General features: G+C 47.8%; 1 protein-coding gene across 1 annotated transcript in view; it reads right to left on the bottom strand.

Annotated features, from left to right (window-relative positions):
- Nucleotides 1-22185, bottom strand: part of IGFBPL1 (insulin like growth factor binding protein like 1) — a 29623-nt gene extending 7438 nt beyond the window's left edge. Inside the window, exon 1 of the mRNA XM_048851251.2 lies at nt 21768-22185. Within this exon, the coding sequence (XP_048707208.2) occupies nt 21768-22170 (403 nt within the window). The 5' untranslated portion in view covers nt 22171-22185. The remainder of the gene's footprint in view (nt 1-21767) is intronic.
- Nucleotides 22186-22514: the final 329 nt, after the last annotated feature.

The raw sequence follows: 22514 nt of genomic DNA, 5'->3' as shown, positions 1-22514 counted from the left end.
CAGACTATCTTTTCCCTTTGGCAGCTGGCATAGGACACATCACTCTTTGGAAAACAAAAGAAAAGGAAAAAAGACCATCTGTTCCAAGGTATTCCATCTTTAAAATTACCACTGACAAATGAATATTTGCAGTAATGCTACTTAATTGAGTCTGTAAGAAGATAAAGCATCCTATACAGAATGTAAAGTAATTCCCTTTGGATTGAAAGATTAATACCTGCTGAGTCCCTTCTGCTTCCAAGCGTTCTGATGCTCTAATAGCTTAATGGCACACATCTGCTTTAAGATACTTTTATCCTTGGATGTAAACTGCAGCTTTTGGGGAGAAAAGTTGCACATTATGACAGATTGTAGAACTGAATCGGGAGAATTATGATAAGTGATTTCTGATACACTGTGGCTTTCAGGATTAATTGCCAGCAGTCCATTGCGTAGCTGATGTACTGCACCTAATGCCTGCTTTTAGTTCACCGACGTTTATAAAAGATTTTCAATATGCAAGTGTCAAGGCAGGAAAGGTTACGGTTTTAAACTCCTCCTCAGTGCAACACTTTAGTTGTTTCCTCATCAATGAGTTCTTATTTATGCCTCGTGTAGGCAAGAAAAAAATAACCCAAAAGTAGCCACTAAATCATGTGCAAATTATGATCCAATATTCTAAAAACATGCCAGTGACCATATATTTAAGACATGCTGTTGTATCCTGTGCCTTTATTTAAACAAAAGAAGACAGGCACAGACTCACTGAATCATAGAAATATAGGGCTGGAAGGGACTTCAAGAGGTCATCTGGGGCACACTGCCACGCTGGGCAGGATTTAATTATGCACTCTGGTGTAAGACCAGTGATGTGTTCTGCTCCTCATAGGACCCTGGATATGTACTCGAGTGGCTCCCCATGCTGCTACGACTTCACAGCCATTATTATTTGCGCTAGCCGGATCCAAGGTAGCTGGGGTATGTCTATAGGGGAGGCAGTCACACTTCTGACTGTAGTGTAAAGATACTCTGTATCTTTCTGCCTCCAGCCCCAGCTGTAAAAAGGAAGGAAGAATTCCCCTCTGTTATGGGTTATTCACAAAGTGCCCCAGGTTCTCAGGTATAGAAATGAGCACCATGGAAAGTCCTATACAACATTAAAAACCAATGGCAGTTCAGCACATGCACCCGAGGGCAGAATAAGGCCATCAGATGATAGAATCAAGCTTTTCATGGGACTGGGAGGAGAATACCGAATACAGCTTGTTCGCTCAGACACTCAATTCTTTGAAAGATGGAATGAAAAATATTAAAAATTGTGCTGTCTTTGAGCATATCCAAGAGCTGTTTGTTGGGCAAAGCTTTTGACGGATGTTTTAATAGGGAAATGGCAAGCCCAATAGCAAGGGTTTTTAATGAATCTAGAAACTCAGGGGTCGTATCCTATGCCTGGAGAATTGCAAATATAGTACAGTACCTATACTTAAGAAAGGAGGAAAAAGTGATCTGGGAAAATACAGGCCCATTAATTTGACCTCAGTTGTATGCAAGGTCAGAACAAATTTTGAAAGAGAGACTAATTAAAGACATAGAGGTAAACAGTAATTGGGATACAATACAACATGGTTGTACAAAAGGTAAGATCATTGCAGACTAACTTGAGAGAAGATAACTAGTTTTCTAGACACAGAAAAAGCAGATGATCTAATCTCCCTGGATTTCACGAAGGCATTTGATACAGTTCCACATGGAAATTATTAGTTAAATTGGAGAAGATGGGGATTAATATGAGAATCAAAAAGGTGAATAAGGAACTGGTTAAAGGGGAGACTACAGTGGGTCATGCTGAAAGGTGACTGTCCGGCTGGAGGGGGAGGTTGCCAGTAGAGTTCCTCTGGGATCAGTCTTGGGACCAGTGTTATTTAATGTTTTCATTCACGACCTTGACACAAAAAGTGGGAATGTGCTAATAAAATCTGTGAATGACCCACTGCTGGGAGGTATTGTCAATATGGAGGCGGACTGGAATATTATACAAGAAGATTTGGAAAATCTTGAAAAATGAAGTGATAGAAATGGGATGAAATTTAACAGAGCAAAGTGCAAGGTCATGCACTCAAGGACTAAGAAGAATTTTTGCTATAAGCGGGGGACATATCAGTTGGAAGTGACAGAAGAGGAGAAAGATCTGGGTGTATTAGTCGATCACAGGATGACTATGAGCTGCCAATGAGATGTGGCCGTGAAAAAAGGCTAATGCAGTCCTAGGATGCATCAGGCGAGGTATTTCCAGTAGAGAGGGGGAAGTGTTAGTACCATTATACACGGCACTGGTGAGACCTCATCTGGCAAACTGTGTGCAGTTCTGGTCTCCCATGTTTTTAAGAAAGATGATTTCAAACTGAACTGAAACAGGTTGCTGAGAAGGCTACAAGGATGATCAGGGGAACGGAGAACCTGCCTTAAAAGTAGGTTTCAGAGTAGCAGCTGTGTTAGTCTGTATTCTCAAAAAGAAAAGGAGGACTTGTGGCACCTTAGAGACTAACCAATTTATTTGAGCATAAGCTTTCGTGAGCTACAGCTCATTTCATCGGATGCATTCAGTGGAAAATACAGTGGGGAGATTTATATACATAGAGAACATGAAACAATGGGTGTTACCATACACACTGTAAAGAGAGTGATCACTTAAGGTGAGCTATTACCAGCAGGAGAGCGGGGAGGGAGGGGGGGAGGAATAAATATCAGCCAGGTAGAGGAGTTATTTAAGTTAAAGGCCAATGTTGACACTAAATCAAATGGATGTAAACTGGCTATTAATAAGTTCAGGCTTGAAATTAGATGAAAATTTCTAACCGGCAGAGGAGTGAAATTCTGGAACAGCCTTCCCAAGGGAGCTGTGGGGACAAAAAAGTTACAAGACTGAACTTGATAAGTGTATGGATGGGATGGTATGATGAGGTTGCCGACAATGGCATATGGCCCATCCATGAATGCTTTTAGCAAATATCTCCAAAGGCTGGAGATGGGGCACTAAACTGGGAGGGCTCCGAGTTACTACAGATTCTTTGCCAAGTGTCTGGATGGTATGTCTTGCCCACATGCTCAGGGTCCAACTGATCGCCATATTGGGGGTCGGGAAGAAATTTCTCCCTAGGTCAGATTGGCAGAGACCCTTGGGGGGGGGCGGTTCACCTTCCTCTGCAGTATGGGGCAGGGGTCACTTGCTGGTTTGAACTGGAGTAAATGGTGGATTTTCTGTCACTTGAGGTCTTTAAATCAAGATCTGAGGACTTCAGTAACTCAGCCAGAGGTCTGTTACAGGCGTGAGTGGGTGAGGTTCCGTGGCCTGCGATATGCAGGTCAGACTAGATAATCACAATGGTCCCTTCTGGCCTTTAAGTCTATGAGGGGATTTTTATGTTAATAGCAGCAGCTGCTATAATCTCCTGATATGGTGATGACGGTTTTATCATGAAACATAAAAAAAAAAAATCATGCAAAACCTAAGTGTTTTGTCCAGTTCAAGATATGGTTAAGCTGTAATATCTACAATCTGGAAAAATAAACTGATTTGTAGATAATCAGACACATGAATAAAAAGGCAAATGCTAATGATCTATGCTAATCAGTATTGAAATTACAGTTCTAATGCCAAACAAGAAGCAACTTAATTCAGCTAACTGCAGAGCTGCATTGGAAATTGAATAGCATTTGGATTGCTCTCATGCATGAAGGGTTTCTCTTTGCCTCTTTTATCCCCTTGTTCCTGAAACTTCTGCAGTAACAAAACCTGAGCTGAAAGGCTTCGTGGCTGACCAGGTGTCTTGGGACAGCCTTCAGGTTCAGTCAGTTTGGAATCCCAAACACTTGGTAATTTTGTTTGGCCCAGTACCGTCACTGAGTTTGCCCAACATGACTCTCTTAGACATTTACTACAGTCTATTGGAGGTCCCTTCCAACCCTGATATTCTATGATTCTATTTTAATCTCACTTGTCCTACCCTTCGGATTACTTCAGAGAGTCGCTGCGGAGACAAGCCGGCTGGAAGAATGTAACCATACAGGACATTAACCGGTCAGGAGCGCACACCTTATTGTCACAATGCCCCCAAGAAGCAGGTCCTAGAAGACGAGCATCTGGCCTAACTCAGCCTGCGCACAACTGCAGACGTGCTGGTCAGAAAGACGGAAATACTTTCAAGAAGTAGCCAGGATGCTGTTCTCCTCTTCCACTGAACGCGGACAGACCACAGTCACCAACGTAGCGTGAGGGCTTGGGGTCCTATCTAACTCGTCACGGAGCCCATGTGATCAGAGAACATCTGTGACTAAAAATGCCTTCTTCCATCTCCAGCTCGCTAGGAAATGTCACCTCTTCCTGCCAGACAAGGACCCGCCCACAGTGATCCATCACTGGCCAGCTGGATGCCTGTAATTTGCTGTACCTGACACTGAAGATGAAAGCAATGCGAAGGCTCCAGCAGATTAAAACAATGCAGCTGTCCACCTCCTGCATGGGCTAGGCCATTATGAGCCCTAAAGTACCTCCGTGGCCCCATGTTGTTTCCACTGCCAGCACGTCCTGAACATCGGAGTCATTAGTGGACCAGGTCCCAGTTTCATTATAGAGGCTGCATTTCTATCTATGGAATGTCAAGACAGCGTCGCTCCTCTGTGAAAATGTGGATCAGAGAACCCAGGATGAAGCACGTGAGAAACAGAGATAAGGGTTTCACAGCTGAGAGGATCTAGCTGTGACAGCAGCTTCAAAAGAGATTCGCTCAATGCAGAGTCTGGCCATCTTCAGGAAAAGCTGCCAGGCCTTCCCCTTTGATAAAGCCTTCACACCATAACCAGAATGATTCACAACTCAACACAACCTCAAACAACGCCCACATAAACGAAGGCAGACGGGCAGAAAACTCCAGGAATTAAAGAGTGAGCGATGCAGATACTGTGCTGACAGGTGCTAATGCAAACGGTCTAAGAAAGAGACGGACTGAGATCTGTTCTGGAATGAGCAGCTTAATGCAGAAATACTCCCATACTACAAGCTACACAAAAACCCAAAGGTTATTTGGGCCTTGGGGATGAACCTCTAAATATTTTCAATCAAAATAAAGCAATGTGGCACGACCATGATCCCTTGCAACACAGAATCTCAGCAGTTCAGAACAGAAAAGGAGAAAAAGACACACAAACCCAAAAGATATTTCCCGTTCACATTCAAACAGCTTCTTTAAAGGCAACATTAAAATTCTTGGATAACAATATTTCCTATCAGATCCTTGCCTGAAACAGATTGTTTCAAATAATTCTGACTCTCCCCGACACCTCTGCACATCTGATAAATGAACATCTGGAAACTGCTTAGCACCATCACTACTATCCCATCTTCGTAGCAACGACTTAATTACGGATGAGCTGGCACTTCCATTTCTAACCCCTGTTTTCGTCCCAGAAGGAGCTATTGTTTCGAGCAGACAATGGAGATGAAATTTGCAATACAGGCTTCCTTTCCCCAAAGGAGGCTGCTCAACTTGTGTTACACACCTTGAGAGCTCTTGTTGCTTCCTCAGCTGTTACCAGACGTCCTGATAGCTACAGTGCTTTTATCCTTCTGTGCTTGGCTAGCAGGCTGGGGCCATTCCTGGTGGATGTGAACCTTGCTATGCTTATCTAAACCTTTCTCATGTCCAGACTGAATGACTTCAATGCAGTATATCTGGAGCTACACCTGAACCACTCAGAAACTTCAGTGAGTACAGAATAGAGTCTTTCGGCAGCTTATTGAGCAGTGCCTCTCTCAAGAAGCATATTTAATGGTGTGTTACAGCCAGCCCTGAATGCAGTGCTGCAAACAATTCTAGGTGATGGTATTGCCCTACTGTGACATTCCCCAGGGTACAATCTGGACTGTTGAACAGCAGTGTCCCCTTAAGCCACCAGCCTGGGATGTCTTTTATAAAGCTTTGCTGGTGAACGGCAAACCCCTCCAGATTCTGCTCACATGCAGCCCCTAGCTGAATACATGAGTGCTATTCCCAGCTGCCCATGAACTATATACAGGGCGACACCCGCATATCCCTCAGTCCCAGCCTGGCTCCCCAGAAATGTGCATCTTGTACTGTTCAGCAGCCCACTGGACCATACAAACTCATAGTTAGTCAGTCATTCCAACCCTGGGTAATGAATATGCCCGGTTTTCTGACCTGCTCTGTGGCCTTCATGACACAATGCAAAAACCATCCATTTCTCCAGGTGTCTGATGCAAAAAACCTGTCTTTTTGTCTACTGACATTTAGCTGACGGTGACACTTATTTTGAGGGCTTGAGAAAAGTAATGTGTTGTCAGTTTGAACTCTCTGTGTGATATTTATTGTGTTCTTTAGATATGGTTGGTGTCTTGGTTAGGTACACTGGTTATAATTAAATAAATAAATCTTGCCATGGACTGTGATCCTCTCACTTCTCAAACTATGGGGACTGGGCAGCACCTACGCAAAAGGCCTCCAAGCAAAAGAGGTTGACGTAACACACGTTTTGTATTTCAGACTGCAGTGGTGACTGTCTCCTGCCACAGGCCCTGAACTTCAGAGTCACCAGTGGCCAGCAGGACACTTTCCTTGGCATATGGGAGGATGGGAGGTGGCCCTAGGCCGTCAATTTGTGCAGCACCCTGATTTCTCAGCATAGCCAGTCTCCATCTGTTAGATCTTCACAAAGGAGATTAACGGGAGACTCTGATGTACACAAGCAGTACAAAACTGGGTGCATCTGTGCGGCACAGCAGGGGTTAATCAAGGTCAGCCAAATCAGGCAAGTGTGGAAAGAGGAGAGGCAGGGTCTGAGGTGTCCCCATCTTTCCGTGCTCCTAAACACCAGGGTCTCTGCTTGAGACTCCATGCAGTTTCCAGGCAGAGTGCGGGCTGCTAATTCTGTCACCTTGTTGCACGACCCTTGTTACCAGCACGGAGGTTTGAAACCCGCACAGCTGTGTCTCGGTGCCACTTCTTGTGGCACGCCACTAGTATTTTACAGGACTGCGCCACAAGCTACTAACCCACCTGGGCCCCATCGCACATGAGAGATGAACAGAACTGGGCAAAACAATTTCAGTAAATAGTACGTTTGCTAAATCATGCATTTTTCAGGGCATCAGAACTATTTGTGAATTCAGGAATATTTTCAGCCAGAATAACTTGGAGAACCCCTGTCTTTTGAAATATCAGTCCATTCTGACATTGCATTTTTGAATCAACATTTCGTTTCAAAATGACGTTCAAAACATTTCATTTGACTTGAATAACTTTTCTGGTTCAGGTTTTTTGTTTCAGCAAGAAAAATTCAGTTTTGCTTTGAAACAAACCACACTGGGGGCCGGGCGGGGGGGACATTTTTCAGTCTGGCTACTGAACCAAACTATCAAGTTATTTGCTCGGCTCTAGTGAAGACCCAGCGACTTCAGCTATCTCTTCCATTGTGCAGCTGCCAGTCTCCAGTGACCTAGATTTCCTCTCTGTTCCTATACGGAAGAGTTCCATGATTTTCTCTCCAGTTGAGAGTTCTCTCCTTTTCCATTTCCAGAGAGGCTTTAATTAAACTTGCTAAAGGCTCCTGGTTCCTTTTCAATTCCTCAATGCCAGTCGTCAGTCTCCACATGTTCCAGTCACGGGCGGCAGATGACTAGCCCCTTCAGGGAGGCTAGCCCCCTGGCCCTGTCTCTTCTACCTGAGGCCCTGCTCCCCTGCCTGCTGGAGCCCCGAACCTGCTCCCCTGGCTGGTCCGTCCCAGCCATCAGCCCCGGGATGCCACTGCCCCAACCCAGGCCCTGGCCGCCAGCCTGAGCCCCGAGCTCCAGGCTGCCAGCTGGAGCTGAGTCCCTGCTGGCTTCAGGAGAGAGGGGGAGCAAGGGCTGGGCCATAGCCTGGATTAGGGGAGACTTAGCCTCCCCTGGCCTTTACTGCCCCCTGCCCATGGTTCCAGTTTCTTGATCATTTGCTCTAGCATTATCCAGATTCCCTCTAATATTTCTCCTGTCTAGCACAGGGGAATTTAGGTTTGGTTGTATCCTTCGCATCCATCAGCCCAGATCCTCAGACGGTGTAAACAGGCATAGTTCTGTTAACTTAACTAGGTCATGACATTAGAATGATAGCAACCTCTCTGGACCACAGAGCCCCAAATCACGGAATGTGTTTAATGTTTTCCACTCGTTCTTTTACTTATTACCCTTACTTTAAAAATATATGTATTTAACCTCTGAGGTCAAGTCCTTCCATTCCACACTTGTGTTCTTCCAATAAAGCATTTATACTCTTCATTCTGCACATGGTTTTAGTCCTCGCTTGTGTTTTCTTTCTAACCCAGATTCCTCTTTATTTATGCATGCAATGATCCTTTCACCCTCTGTGTAATTTTTTGCTGGAGGGTGTGCATAATATTCATTCATTTCCCGTTTGGCTGTCAGGGCCTTTGCATTGAAAAGCACATGTGCTTTCCTCAGACACTCCGACGCACCCTGCACGTCTCACGTATTTCCGAGGTGCACCATCGGTGTTTAGTCCATTACAGGTCTAACTAGACAGACACCAAATAACCGAGAGCCAACAACTTCAGGGTGCGTTGTCACCTTTGCAGCGTGAAGGTGTGTAGTCCCAGGACTCACATCGCTACTGGGGCAATGTAATACACTGACACAATCACACCTCAGGACCTTACTCTGTGATTATTCTGCAAAAAGAAAAGGAGGACTTGTGGCACCTTAGAGACGAACCAATTTATTTGAGCATAAGCTCAATTATTCTGTGGCTTTCTGTGACTGCATCTGATAAACTGGCCCTTCAGGATTGAAGCTGGATTGGAATTTCAACCACCCCAAAACCAGATTTATGGCTGCTTTGCATTGCTAGAGTGGTGCAAAACTGCCAGGAGGTTATGGTGAATCGGGCTGCTTTCCACCCCATCACTGTGACTCAGGGCTGGTCTACACTATGGGGGGGAGGGGGTCGATCTAAGTTACGCAACTTCAGCTACATGAATAACGTAGCTGAAGTTGACGTACTTAGATCTACTCACTGCGGTGTGTCGACAGGAGACGCTCTCCTGTTGACTGCTTATGCTTTTCATTGAGGTGGGGTACTGGAGTCGATGCTAGAGGGATCGACAGTCAATTTATCGCATCTACACTAGACACGATAAATTGACCCCCACTGGATCGATCGCTGCCCATCGATCCATCCAGTAGTGTAGACAAGCCCCTAGACTCTTTAAAATGACAAGTCTTCAGATTTTTGAGGTATTGCAATCATGAAACATTTGTGAAGTCTTCACAGACAGGTGGGAATACCTTGACTTTGTTTAAGCAAGTTAAACAGGCAGAATGTGAACCCCGATGCTCACTATCAGAATAAAGAGGGATACAGAAAGAAACAAAATCCCGTATTTCTAAAAACATTTCAACACCAATGCCAGTTTGCCTGTATCTTACAATAACATTCCTTCTATTACACCACTAGAGTTCTGTCTTTAATGCAGTCTTTTGCATTAGGTCACAGAGTGTAGTTGCAACTAACCTTACTTAACTACTCAACAGAATGAAAACAGGTAGCTGTCCATCAAGATTGTCAGTTACTATAATGGCCAGCACGGTTTGGGTTTAGGTTGTCTTTTCAAATGTCCACTTATAGGAAGCTACCTTTGCAAAAATATTGACATTTCACTGTCTTCAATTTAAGTTTACCTGACACTGCTTCCCTGTGACACCCTGTACGCCATGTTCACCACTTCTATATGGTTATGATATATTTTGTATAAAGTATGCCTTGTGAGGTATCATTTGAAAACTAATAATCGACTGAACGTTATTGTCCAGTTGAAGTGTGTGTAGCATCATTGCATGTGAAATTATGAGATTTTGCTATATGATTATTACTGAAAGATGCTGTTGTTCTAGGTAACACCCACAAACCATTTTCTCAGAGACAAAGGCACACTAGCACGCCGGCAAAGTGCTAAAGAGCCATTACCTACTGAATTGGCCAACCACCAGGAGGGGGGATGGTATAAACAAAGAATTTACATTTCATCCCAGAAATGCTTCAAACCTGGGAGGGAGACTGTTTGTCTGCACTCCAGTGTAGGGTAATCCTCAAAGAGGGGAGTGGGATATAGAATGGGAGACAGTGACTTCCTCCTCACCTTTCCCCCTCCATCTCTACTCACAGCAGCGAGATCCCTTGAAAGACAAAAGAAGCATCACTGAACTGGGGGACTGGTCCTATCTTGCAGGTTTTCCAGACAGTACAGACTCCTGTAAGCTTGTAGTGAGAAAAACTCCTTTTTTGCTTTTAAACCTATTAGCCTTGGTAAAGTTTAGGAATTAGCTTGTGTGTTTATCTTTTTATTTCTTTTGTAACCAATCCTGATTTATATGCACATATACTTGTAATCACTTAAAACCTATCTTTCTCTAGTTAATACACTTGTTTTATTGTTTTATGTAAACCAGGGTGTTTTGGTTGAAGTGTTTGGGAATCTCTGCTTAGGGCAACAGGGCTGATGCACAATCATTACCCAGTGTTGGAATGATGAACCATCTATGAGCTTGTACTGTCCAGTGGGCTACTGAGCAGTACAAGACATGCATTTCTGGGGGGAGGCAAGGCTGGGACTGAGGGATATGCGGGTGTCACCCTGTATCTATTCATAGATGGCTGGGCATAGCATTCATGTACTGAGCTGGGAGTGACTTTACATGCTAGTGGCTGTGAGTGAGAAGAGCCTGGAGGGGTTGCTGTTCACCAGTAAAGCAGAGTAAAAGGCATCTCAGGCTGGAGAGCTAAGGGGACACAGCAGTTCAATGTCACATTCCCAATTTAATGCAAACGGAAATATCAGATTTTACACACAGTTAGCTACAACTACTCTGCATAAAAATTGAACCATGAGCTGTTCCTGGGGTATTTATGAACAGTGCTCTGCTTTAACGCCAGAGTGAAAAGAAGCTCTGTTATACACGTCTTCTGTGGGACCTGTTAGCCGTGAAAAGCCCAAACCAATCAAAATTCATACCAACCAACTCAAAATCAGGTTAAAACTCCATCCTTAACTCACCCTGTGTGCCTCGCAGGACAGGTGGAAATTAAGGTCACCCCTCATCTCAGACCACAGCCATATCTATGCGCAATGGAGAAACGAAGGATTGCGGGCCAGTGAGTTAAATCAATTCTTTTGAGCTTTGTAGAGTGGATGTCGTTCCCAAACATGAGCTAGCATGCCAGAGCTTAGCCTGGTGTCATTTCACGGGAACTGACACACTCTAAAACTAGGATGTTATAATGGAAACACAGCACAACCTCAGCTGAAGATGTTCTATGTGATGTATAGTCATAAGTGAGCTGTGAATATCAGTACTGGATTCCACAGTACACTTTTCGCCCGTTCCTTTGAGTCCCCTTAATAAAAGGGCTAGGTTATAAAGAATTATACCCAAAGAAATGTAAGTCCTATAACAATGCACTACATTACTGAGTGGCAAAGGCCCTCTTGATTTCTGCCATCTCCCAGCAGATCAAACCTGTGTCAGGAACAAATCTGCCCCAAAGGCTATTTTTACATCTAGCTACTGACAAAAGTTTACTCCCAATTGTAACAATGGCATTGGTTCCAGCTAGCAGTGTGTCCCAGGGCAGGCGGAAAATGCTGACTATTTTGGGTAGCAGTGTCTCTTTAAGGATATACAAGCAATGCCAAAAGTGGCTATGAATAATGTTATTAAAGCATTGTTGAGCTCCCCGTACTAAGCAGGGATTATTCTAACTGCTCCTGGGTGAACGTGAGCCCACGCTCACATCCACAACAATCCCTTGCTTAATTTCCATGCTATGAATGCTGAGATTTGGAGGGGTGGTGTGGGGGAGGGCATTTCTCAAGCTCCCCGGGTGCACTGTTCTCTCCGCTTTATGTGACACATTCAAGAAGCTTTACATGCAGATGCCGAGGTATGAAAGAATTTCTGAAGATTTTCATAGGCTGAATTGCCACGGAGCGCTTAGCATAACAAAGCGCTCTTGTCTAGTAAACCCAGCAGCCAACACACTGATCTAATAAAGACTTTAGAATAAGAGTTTAAAGAAACACGCACAAATAGCTGAGAAATGATAAATCCTGAACGACCTTAATGCGGCAGCAGAGTAATGCGGTGTGACAGCCATAACGTTTCAAACACTAGCATCTAATCCACTTCCAACCTTTAAAAAAACATGAGACAGTCAGGAAGTCCTGATCTGCAAAAGCACAGGGCACCTGTGGCTCCTACTGACTTCCCTGGGGCTGGCCTGTTCACTCTTCATTTAGGGCCAGGTTTACTAACCCAAAGACCAATATTCCACACCTCGAAGTTAGGCTCTAAGGGCCAAACCCTCAACAGTATTCGGGCACCTAATTCCCATTGAAATCAATTGGCATCTCAATACCTTGGAAGATCTGGGCATACGTTTCCATATTTAAGATCCTGAATACATGGCCTGATTTCATAGTTCAAAGCCAGAGGGGACCATTATGACCATCTAGCCCGACCTCCTGCTTAGCCCAGGCCAGAGAACCTCACCTAGTGATTCCTGGTTCAAGGCCATAGCTGGTGCCAGAGCCAGAGTCTCTTTTAGAAAGTCTCCCACACTCGATTTATTGTCAGAGGCAATGAGCCCCCACAGCTCCCAATGATGCCAAAAGGATCCAATCACCCCCTCCCAGAGGGAAATTCCTGATGGAAACACTGAGGTTCACTCCAGGGGTTACCCCCATTCTCCACCTTGGAGGAGGAGTTTCAGACCTCGTCCGTGGGGAGGAGCACGTGGGCTGGGGCTTGGAGTCCTCACCAGGGCGAGGCTCCGTGGGAAACCATTCTGTGCTGCCATGTACCCTGGAACCGTGGTGTGGGGAGCAGTATGTGCTAACAGGGCTTTTTTCCCTCGAGCTGTCATTGGCTCCCCATTCCTGCTTGGGCCCTGCCCTTCCCCTCCCATTGCCCAGTGGGGTACAGGGCATGGAGGGGTACTGACACTGCCTTTAAGAGTATTAAGTCCAGCATGAATTTCCTAATGGAAATCTCCCAGGTGAGGGGGAAGGGCCATGCCACGAACCACCAGCAAATTCTTAGAGCATTTCAGAGCCCAGGGCCCTGGATTAACCTCTGCTGCACCAGATCAGCCTCTCCACATCTAGGTGACACACATCAGTGGTGGCAGAGGGATCAGGAATAGCAGCCAACCAACAAAAACTATCTTTGGATAGCACTGCCTGTGGCTGCTTCCTTTCCACATGCTCGCTCGGTCCTAGCACTGAGCCAAGTACTTTAAAGCAGCCTCCAGTTTCTTTGATTTGCAAAGTCCTCTCGTTTGGAGCTAGGCATGGCTTGCTGGGAGACCACACCCATGTTCACCTGAATTCTGCAAACACACCTGCTTGGCCAAGGCTCATGCCCCCTTTGTGCACAGCAGCTCAGTCAGGGTGACGTGTGAGCAGGAGCACCCCAGGATTTCACTGTCACTTGCTACCATTTGGGGTGAATGTCATGGACGCTGCCTGGTTTTGTACAGCTGCATTCCATGCTCTGCTTCCTAATGGCATGAGGGTCCCCGGGGCATCCCTGGTCCAAGCTCATGCCACTAGATAAAGCCAAAATGCTCCCTGTTCCCTTTCAATCTGAACTCTCCAATCCCCAGTGTGGAGGGCTGGGCTATACAACTTCAATATCTGCATTCACGTCAGATTTTGGCATGGAATTACCTACTCTGATAATTTTATTTTTAAGGGAAAAGTGCAAATGGAGTTTGATAATTCCCAGCTACTAAGCATCTGGCTTGGCCCCTCTCGTACCGAAGGCTTAGAGGCTGTAACTTGCCAAGTCACACACTTTCAAAGCCCGCTTTGTGAAGCCCCACAAGGAGCCCTGCTCCCCAGCTTACCCACACAGGACACACAGAGCTTTCCATCCGAAGGGCTTGAGTGAAAAACCGAATGGAGCTGTTTTTCTCTCGTGGAGATGCATGGCTGATCCCACCCTACCTGGATGTGATCCTTAGAGCCAAGGAGACGAAACACCAAAGGCGATGCTTAGATCTCTAAACCACCCCTGCCTGGCCATTCCTAACCTAAACCGTATGCTGCTCTGGTTACCTGCTCTTTCCCCAGGAGATGCCTCTACCCACCCGCCCCTCCCTCCCATAGTATGTTAGTTGATGTACCCTGTGTGTCTCCCATGCCCCCTCCAAGCTCGGTGTGAGGCTGCAGACCTAGGCTAGAGAGCGGAGTGTTTGGTCTCCTGTATGCAGCGATGCTGAGACAGGAGTGGTCTGGGTCTGGGTCCATAGGGACTTCGTCCTTCCATGCTCCTCCTTGATGCCCAGAGATTTCCGCCCCAAGAGAGGACTGATTCTTGGAGGAGGGGTGCCTTGGTGGGCTGGGGGGGAAGAAGAGCACTGGAGCATCATGACAAGGAAAATGGATTCACTTGGGGTGTGGAGTGAGTAATCGTGAGGGCAGAAGGAATTTTTCCTGTGCAACCTTTCACAAATGACCCATCTCCAGAGCTCAGAGTGGGGTGTCCCTCTGGGACTGCTAACTAATCTTTGCTTGTTAATCCTTTGTGATATCCAGCCGGGGTGAAAGTAATTTACATTTCTTACTGGTACGATCCAATCGCCAGCAACCCACCTCTCCTACACACTTCATGGAGCCCTCCCATTGCATGACTTAGATATAGAAAGTAAAGTTACTACTAGTACTCCTACCAGTACTGTCTGTAATAACACTTTAATATTGGAATAAGCCTGGAAAAGTGAAAGTTCATGGTTCACATTTTTCTCCGTGTTCTCCCTCCTCCTCCAATCCGGCTGCGGATGCGGCTAGGCTCCGCGCTCCCTCCACCGTGCCCCACCCCGCACTCAGCAGGGGCTGCAGTGACTCCCCACTAGCTTGCAGCAGGAGGAGGAGAGGGAGAGAAACAACAAACAAATGTGACAGTGAGTTTTCCCTTTCCAAGCTTTTATTAGCTCTGAGTTTAAGCTGTTTGTTGTGCAGCCAAAAGAGGTGAAAGTAAGCCGGCACTGAATGCTCCACTTTCTTGCCGGTACGCTGCTGCACCGGTTTTTACCGGTACGCTGTCCCGGCCCGTACCGGCTTACTTTCACCGCTGTATCCAGCTGAATTGCCATGTCACAAAAACCGAGACACCAACTTTCAACTCTCTGCTTCTGTTACCCATCTTGTAACTGGGGGCAAATAACTGTACAGTAACTCCGCACTTAAAGTCGTCCCGGTTAACGTTGTTTCTTTGCTGATCAAGTAGGGAACGTGCTCGTTTAAAATTGCACAATGCTCCCTTATAACGTTGTTTGGCAGCCGCCTGCTTTGTTCACTGCTTGCAGGAAGAGCAGTCCGTTGCAGCAAGCTGGTGGGCGCTTGGAACCAGGGTGGGCCGGCAGCCCCCCATCAGCTCCCCGCTCCCCTAAGTTCCCTGTGCGGCAGCTGCCCAGCAGGCTACCAATTGCCGGCAGTTCAGCTGTCCCTCCTGGCACGGCCATGTGCTGCTCCTGCCCTCTGCCTTGGAGCTGCTCTCCAGAGCCTCCTGCTTGCTGTGCAGGGGACGAAGTGGTGGGCTGTCAGGGTATCCCCCTCCCCCCGCTCCTGTCCCCTGCTTACCCCATCTCCATAGAGCGGGGGGGGGGGGGGGGAGATGACAGGACAGGGCTCAGGACGGAGAAACTTGCTGGCCGCAGCTGCTCTCTCAACTTCCTGATATATTTAACAAGGCAGTGTACTCAGAGTGGGGTCAGCGCACTAAAGGGGGGGGGGCAATGCACATCTCTCTCTCTCTCACACAGGGTATGTGTCTCTGTCTCTGTCTGCCATGCTGTCTCGCCTCCCTCCATTCGTGCTGCCTTGTAGAACGTGAGGCTCCATTAACAACGAGTTAACCCTTGAGGGCTCAGCCGAGTGCTAGGTCATCATTTAGCCGTAAGGCATTCCCTGGGAAATATCCCACCCTCTGACTCCACCACCTCAACCAAGCTTCACAATCATCATTGCTGTGTACAGTACTAAATTGTTTGTTTAAAACTTATATTGTGTGTGTATATATATATATAAAATATAGTTTTTTGTCTGGTGAAAAAATTTTCCCTGGAACCTAACCCCCCCATTTACATTAATTCTTATGGGGAAATTGGATTTGCTTAACATGGTTTCGCTTAAAGTCACATTTTTCAGGAACATAACTAAAACGTGAAGAAAGGAGTTACTGTATCTGAGGGAAGGAGGCCGAAATAAGGACTGTACAATGCTGTTGAAGTCCAAGGGATGAAAGTCAGTCAGTAGTTGAGGTAAGACTAGAACTCAGGACCTAATGATCGGTTTTGTTTACAGCTTGCTAGTTCTTTGCTTTCTTCCCTTTTGTAGTCTTAAATGGCTGAAGTGGATGCTTGTACTTGTTTCTTTAGATTCCTCAGTATTTAGTGGCATTTCAGATTTTACAGATTTTCTTCTAATACGTGTCATCCTTAAAATGCTCATCTGTGCTGACAAGGACAAGCCCGGGGCCTCATTAACACGCTTAACGTAAGGCCAGCTCAAATTCTCACACAAAATTGACATGCAAATAACTCATGCTGTAGTCGCAACTGACAGCACCTTCCCATATAACAAACTGCCACAAGTCAAGAAAGCTGAAACGCTCTGATCAAGTTCTAGTGTTCCATAAGGTTAGAAGCACAAGCTGAACTGACTCTGACCCGCAAACCCTGGTGGAGGAATACAGCCTGCTCAAAGCATTTCAGCTTTTGTGGGGAAAACACGGGCAGGGTCCATTTCTGTCTTTCCACTGAACAAACGTGCAATCCTCTCCCCACTTTATATTACTCAAAAATAGCCAGAGGGATTTTTCTCAAATACTTCTAAAAGGCACAAGTAAAATACTCACTTTCGGGCACAGACCTACCATGAAAACCATCTGCCCCAAAGTTGACTATTTTGTAAAAGTTTAAGTAACAAAGTTTTAATGGAATCTGATTTGCAACCTTAGCTACGGCAAGTGTGACCTGTACTTGTTATTGCATATTACAGTACTAAAACAGATCACGAGGAAAGAATATTGTAGAGACAAAGCCAAGCTCACTGGGATCTACTGGTACAAGACTAATTTATGAATATCAAATTGTGCTCACATTGGCACTGGATTTAGCAGAGCTTTTGCCTAATCTCTCACTGGCTGAGTCAGCGAGAGGATTAAAGGGAGTATCAAAAGCGCTGCAAGAGATGAAAGGAGATCAGGCATTTATTCTTGTAATATTCAGAGCACTGTAAAGAACACTCTGGGTGACAGTGGCTCAAAGGTTTCTTTTAGGACTGTTCCATCTGACAGGCGATTCCTCACTGTAAGAGTGCAGCTTCCTCCGAAGGATTGTACAAGAACCTGGGCTTGTCTCTGGAAAAGGGTCTAAAGCCTTTGAATCAATGTGATTGTTCCCAACTAAAGTGCTGATGAGAAGGCAGGGAGCGGAGCTAAGGAAGCACCGTTTGTGTACGCCCAGGGGTCCAAACCTTCAATAACCCAGTGTTCCCCGCTACAATTCAGGATGTTTAAAAGCCAGAGCGGGAAGTGTATTTTAAACAGATCTCCATGGGCACCATTCTGTCTCAGAAATGTTCCAGCTACACAATGAGAATCAAAACCACATTTAATTTAGGAGCTCTTTCCTTCTATGGGCTTCAGGGATGCTCATTAAAAATAAACAAACTCAAAGGGATGGCTTGATTACAAATAGGAAAGGAAGCAGCTGGTACCCAGGCCTACCCAGTCTGCATACAACCCATCCCCCAGGGGGAACTGTTAAAAAATATCCCTCTGATTACAGCTGAATAAATTAGTGCCCTAGGGTCATACTATAACGAGGTACTCACTTATAGAGAAATACCCCCTCCTTGTTGCATTTTCGTCATTATGGAAACAAAAGGAGGAAGATTCAAGAAAATGTTGCTCGACGCTGACAGCCACCGTTCAGTAATGAGGTGGTTGTGACACAAATCTGCCAGTGGAAGGAAGTGCAAAGGCTGACAGTCCTTCGGTCACACTCTTGTGGACAGGGAGACTGGCATAGCATAAGGGATGCTCAGAATTGCTTGGCTTTTGTCCTGCACATAGGGACTGAAACTAAGGGTGCTGCTGTGGTTTCCATCACATGTAGATTTTACAGTTTGGTGCAATGGCTCTCAACAGCCGTACTACACCAGTCGTTTCTGCAATCAGATCCGCAGACAGACTCTGGCGCCCATGCGGTGACCTTGCTTAAGATTTTCTCCTAAACTACAAGAACATTAAGGCCCCGATCCTGCAGTTGGCTCCTTGCAGGCAGGCCGGCCCCTTCAACTCCACACGGGCCACACACAACCTTACAGGGCCTTAATGTTATTATATGGATAGGAGCAAATCCCACATCTCGCCCCATCCTAGAATCATAGATTATAGAATCATAGATTATCAGGGTTGGAAGGGACCTCAGGAGGTCATCTAGTCCAACCCCCTGCTCATAGCAGGACCAATCCCCCAATTTTTGCCCCAGATCCCTAAATGGCCCCCTCAAGGATTGAACTCACAACCCTGGGTTTAGCAGGCCAATGCTCAAACCACTGAGCTATCCCTCCCCCCCACTGAGCTATCCTCTGTCCATCTGCAGGGCAGAAGGCTCAATATGCAGGAGGATGACATGTAGGGAGCCTGCAAAGGGAGTTCTGCAGCGCCTGGGTGCAGAATCCAAAGGGCTCCATCCCCAGCAATGGGCAGGGGTGTTTTGGGAGGCAGAATGGGGCACGCCCAGTGAATCTACAACTATACAATATAGGGGAATTGCACTTGTCTCTGAGGTTAGTGCACCACTGAGACTGCAGGAGCAGGTGGGGAGCAGTTTTGTTGGGGTTGTGAGGGGGACAGCAGAGTGCATTTCTGGCAGAGGTCCCCTGTGCTTTTGGCTTTGTGCAGGGTTTAGGATTTGACTCACTGGGGTGTATTTAGTTTTCTGGGAGAGGAAGGGAGAATTATCCTAGGCATTACTTTCATGGGAAGTTTTACATTTTGAGTATATACAGATTTAACTGTACATTAAGAATCTCCTAAGAAAAGATTCTGCTGTGTCAAGTTTTAAGGACTGAAATCTCCTAGCCAATCTAAACTCCTTTTCGAAATACTGAATGTGATTAAAGCGTCATAAGATTAGTAATTCACCTCAGTTCATTTACATCAAAATTTCCAGTTACTCAAGTGCAAAAAAAAAGTCTCTAAACCTGGTAAACTTCTATTGTTTTTTCTTAAAACACTAAAGGAACTTTGAAGTGGCCAAAATGGTTCTGTTTTCTTTTAAATCCATGGCAATTATTTTGTTCTTAGCATGCCAAATTCCAGTTCCAAGTCAACTTTTATTACCAAGTTTTCAACTCTGAAAATGCAGGTTAATTACTGAAACATTAACAGAGTTAACTGTCCAAACAAGCTGATTATATGAAGGCAGAGAGCCATTTAAAAAAAATATTAAAAGCGAGCATGTCTAATCTGGAATTCCATTCTCTAATACGCTAGGTAATGTCTCTCCAGTTCTCATCACTTAAAGGTTCAAAACCCAACCTTTGCCTTTCAGAGGCATTAGCTGTATTATGAGTTTATTTGAAGAATAAGTTACAGTCAAGGAACAGAATAATCCTGCATGTGCATTTGGAGAAAAGGATTTTGAGAGATGTGCTTATTATACCCCTCCAGTGAACCATTTAAAAAAGAAACCCAGAAAATTACTTTTTAGGAATGCTGCTTGCAAGACAGACCAGAGAATTAGCGCTTGAGGTACAGAACTTCAAAATTCTGGATTATGACATTGACACAGAATGAACCAGCACCTAACCTTAACTCATTCATTGCCAGACCATATAACTGATATTTCAAGATTATATACTCTCAGCTGGCCTTTTCAGTATTATTTTCTCACTCTGGCCCCGATTCAGAAAAGCACTTAAGCACATGCTTAGCTTTGAGTACATGAGTCCCATTTTATGTGCTTAAAGTTAAGCCCGTGGTGAAGTGCTTTGCTGGACCAGGCCATGAGTGCTCAGCACCTTGCAGGATCTAACCCAGAACACTGAATTGACAAGTAGCATTATTACTTTTTGGTAAATGTCTCTGGCCAGTTCAGAAGTGCAGTGCTGCCTTTCTCTCCGTTAATAGCTGTGGGAGGGCAGGGGGGTTGAAAACACAGAGTGAATGGGCTCTGTTCACCACTGCAGAATTCCTGCTCTAGGTTCCCCGTGTTGGAAACGCCTTCCAGAGCAGAGGCTGCCCTAGGGTATGCCATCTCTGACTCTCACTCCACTGCGGGGGACCCAGAGCGGGCTGACTAGCAGGGGCTCTGGCCTGGGAGGGGCAGCAGGATCCCAATGCTTCACAGAGCCAGCAGTCGGAGCTTTATGCTGGGATTTAAAGCTGCCCCCCTCTGGCAGGACCTCAGAGGCCCTCGGACGCAGGGGAAAACACAATACACCCCCTGCAGCCACAGGGTGAATCAAGCCCCCCGCCCCCCATCAGTTCATAAGGCTGTATCCATAACCACTTCTCCCACCATTAGCCCCGTGGAGTATTGTCACAGCACTCCCTGGCCCACCCACCTCAACCCACTCACCTCAGTCTCCCCTCAGACCTCCTCTAGCTATTACTGCCTGGGGAGGAAGGCTTCTTCTGCTCCCCCATGGGTATCTTGAGGAGAGGAGTGTAGCCCCCCTGATGACCCACCAAACCCATCCACAGCCTGCAGCTCTTGTCCTGCTCCCCCACAGCCTCAAACAAATCCACAGCAGTCTGGCCCTCACACACAGCTCACGCTGGGGGCCAGAAGTGCATGTAACGGGGACAAGGAGTGAGCAGGCCAGCTACTGTAATGCTCGCACCATGCGGTGTTGCTGTAGGGCATCACAATGGTGACAGTCAATTCTTAAGAACACATTAGTACATGTGAGGCATCCTGCCCAGCTCACCTTGCCAAGAGACTGCACAAACATGGCCAAATTCTCCCCCCAGACCCCACCTGGCCTCCTGTGCAAGGCTGGGCTCGCACCCGCGCCTGCGCTCACGACAACACTTCGACCCCTCGCACAGGGGCTGAAAAGTGCATCTGCAAAACTCACTTGTCCGAACGGGTTTTTGCGGGTGCAAATTTGCACACGCATCTTAGCCTTGTTCAAATGCACGTGGGCAGTTGTTTGTACCTCCAGTGCGCGCACACACAAGTGGCGGCTGGGGACTGAAATGGCACCTCAAAGGCCAGCCCGGTTTAAACCTACACTAAATAACACGGAAACAATTCAAACATTAAACCACCAGCCACGGGAAGCGAGCCTTCCTTTGCCAAGTGCCCTGAGATCGGTGCTGAAAGGGTTACTGCTCTCATTACAAACACAAAGGGAGCCGGGTCCTGCACAAGGACTGAAAGACACCCCCGAGCCCGAGGGTTTCCAGGCAGTGTCCGGGAGGGGAGCAGGGCACAACCGCCCGGACAGCCGGCGCATGTGATCCCAACCCCGGGGCAAGGGCTTAGGCCGCCCGCTGCACCTGAGCGCTGGAGTCCCGCGGGTCCGCCCGCCCCGCCCCGCCCAGCGGATCCAGCCCCCCCGGGATCCCCGGGCTGCGGAGAGCGGGCGCCCCCGCAGGACCCAGCCCCGGCCGCCCGCCCGCCCCGGGCCCCGTCTCGTCTCACCCAGCCGGCACTCGCCGTCGTGCGCCTTGCGGAGGCGCCGGGGCAGGGCGCAGGCGCTGGGGTAGGAGCGCCCGTCCGAGCCGCACACCGCCCCGTCCTCCTTGCACACGCAGCGGCCGGTGCCCTCGGGCGCCCCCGCGCCCCGCGCCTGGCTCACGCACACCAGCCCCGGGCCGCAGCGGGGCCCCCGCGGGCCCCCGGCGCCCCGCCCGCCGCAGCGCTCGCCCTCGGCGCCCAGGCAGCGCGGGCAGCAGCCGCACTCGTCCCGCGCCGCCAGCTCGGGCGCCGGGCAGCGCGCCGGGGGGCAGCGCTCGGGCCGGCAGGGCCCGCACCCGCCGCCCGCGCCCCGCCGCGCCGCCAGCGCCAGCAGCAGCAGCAGCCGCAGCCAGCCGGGCCGGGCCATGGTGCGGGGCAGGGAGCGCTCGGCAGCCGCTGGACAGCGCAGCCAGGCAGTGCCGGGCGCGGCCCCTTCCCGGCTCAGACCCCCCGCTCCCCCCGCCCGGGCTGGGACAGCCCCCGCCCCCAGCTCCCCCCCCAGCCCAACCCCCTGCTCCCCCCAACCCAGCCCCCTGCTCCCCCCGCCCGGGCTGGGACAGCCCCCGCCCCCAGCTCCCCCCCCAGCCCAACCCCCTGCCACCCCCCAACCCAGCCCCCTGCTCCCCCCGCCCCCTGCCACCCCCCAACCCAGCCCCCTGCTCCCCCCGCCCGGGCTGGGACAGCCCCCGCCCTCAGCTCCCCCCCCCAGCC

The sequence above is a fragment of the Caretta caretta genome, chromosome 5 (assembly GCF_965140235.1).
Source record: "Caretta caretta isolate rCarCar2 chromosome 5, rCarCar1.hap1, whole genome shotgun sequence".
Lineage (NCBI taxonomy): Eukaryota > Metazoa > Chordata > Testudines > Cheloniidae > Caretta > Caretta caretta.
Note: the sequence above shows the minus strand (reverse complement) of the source record. Positions and strands in the feature narration are given on the sequence as shown.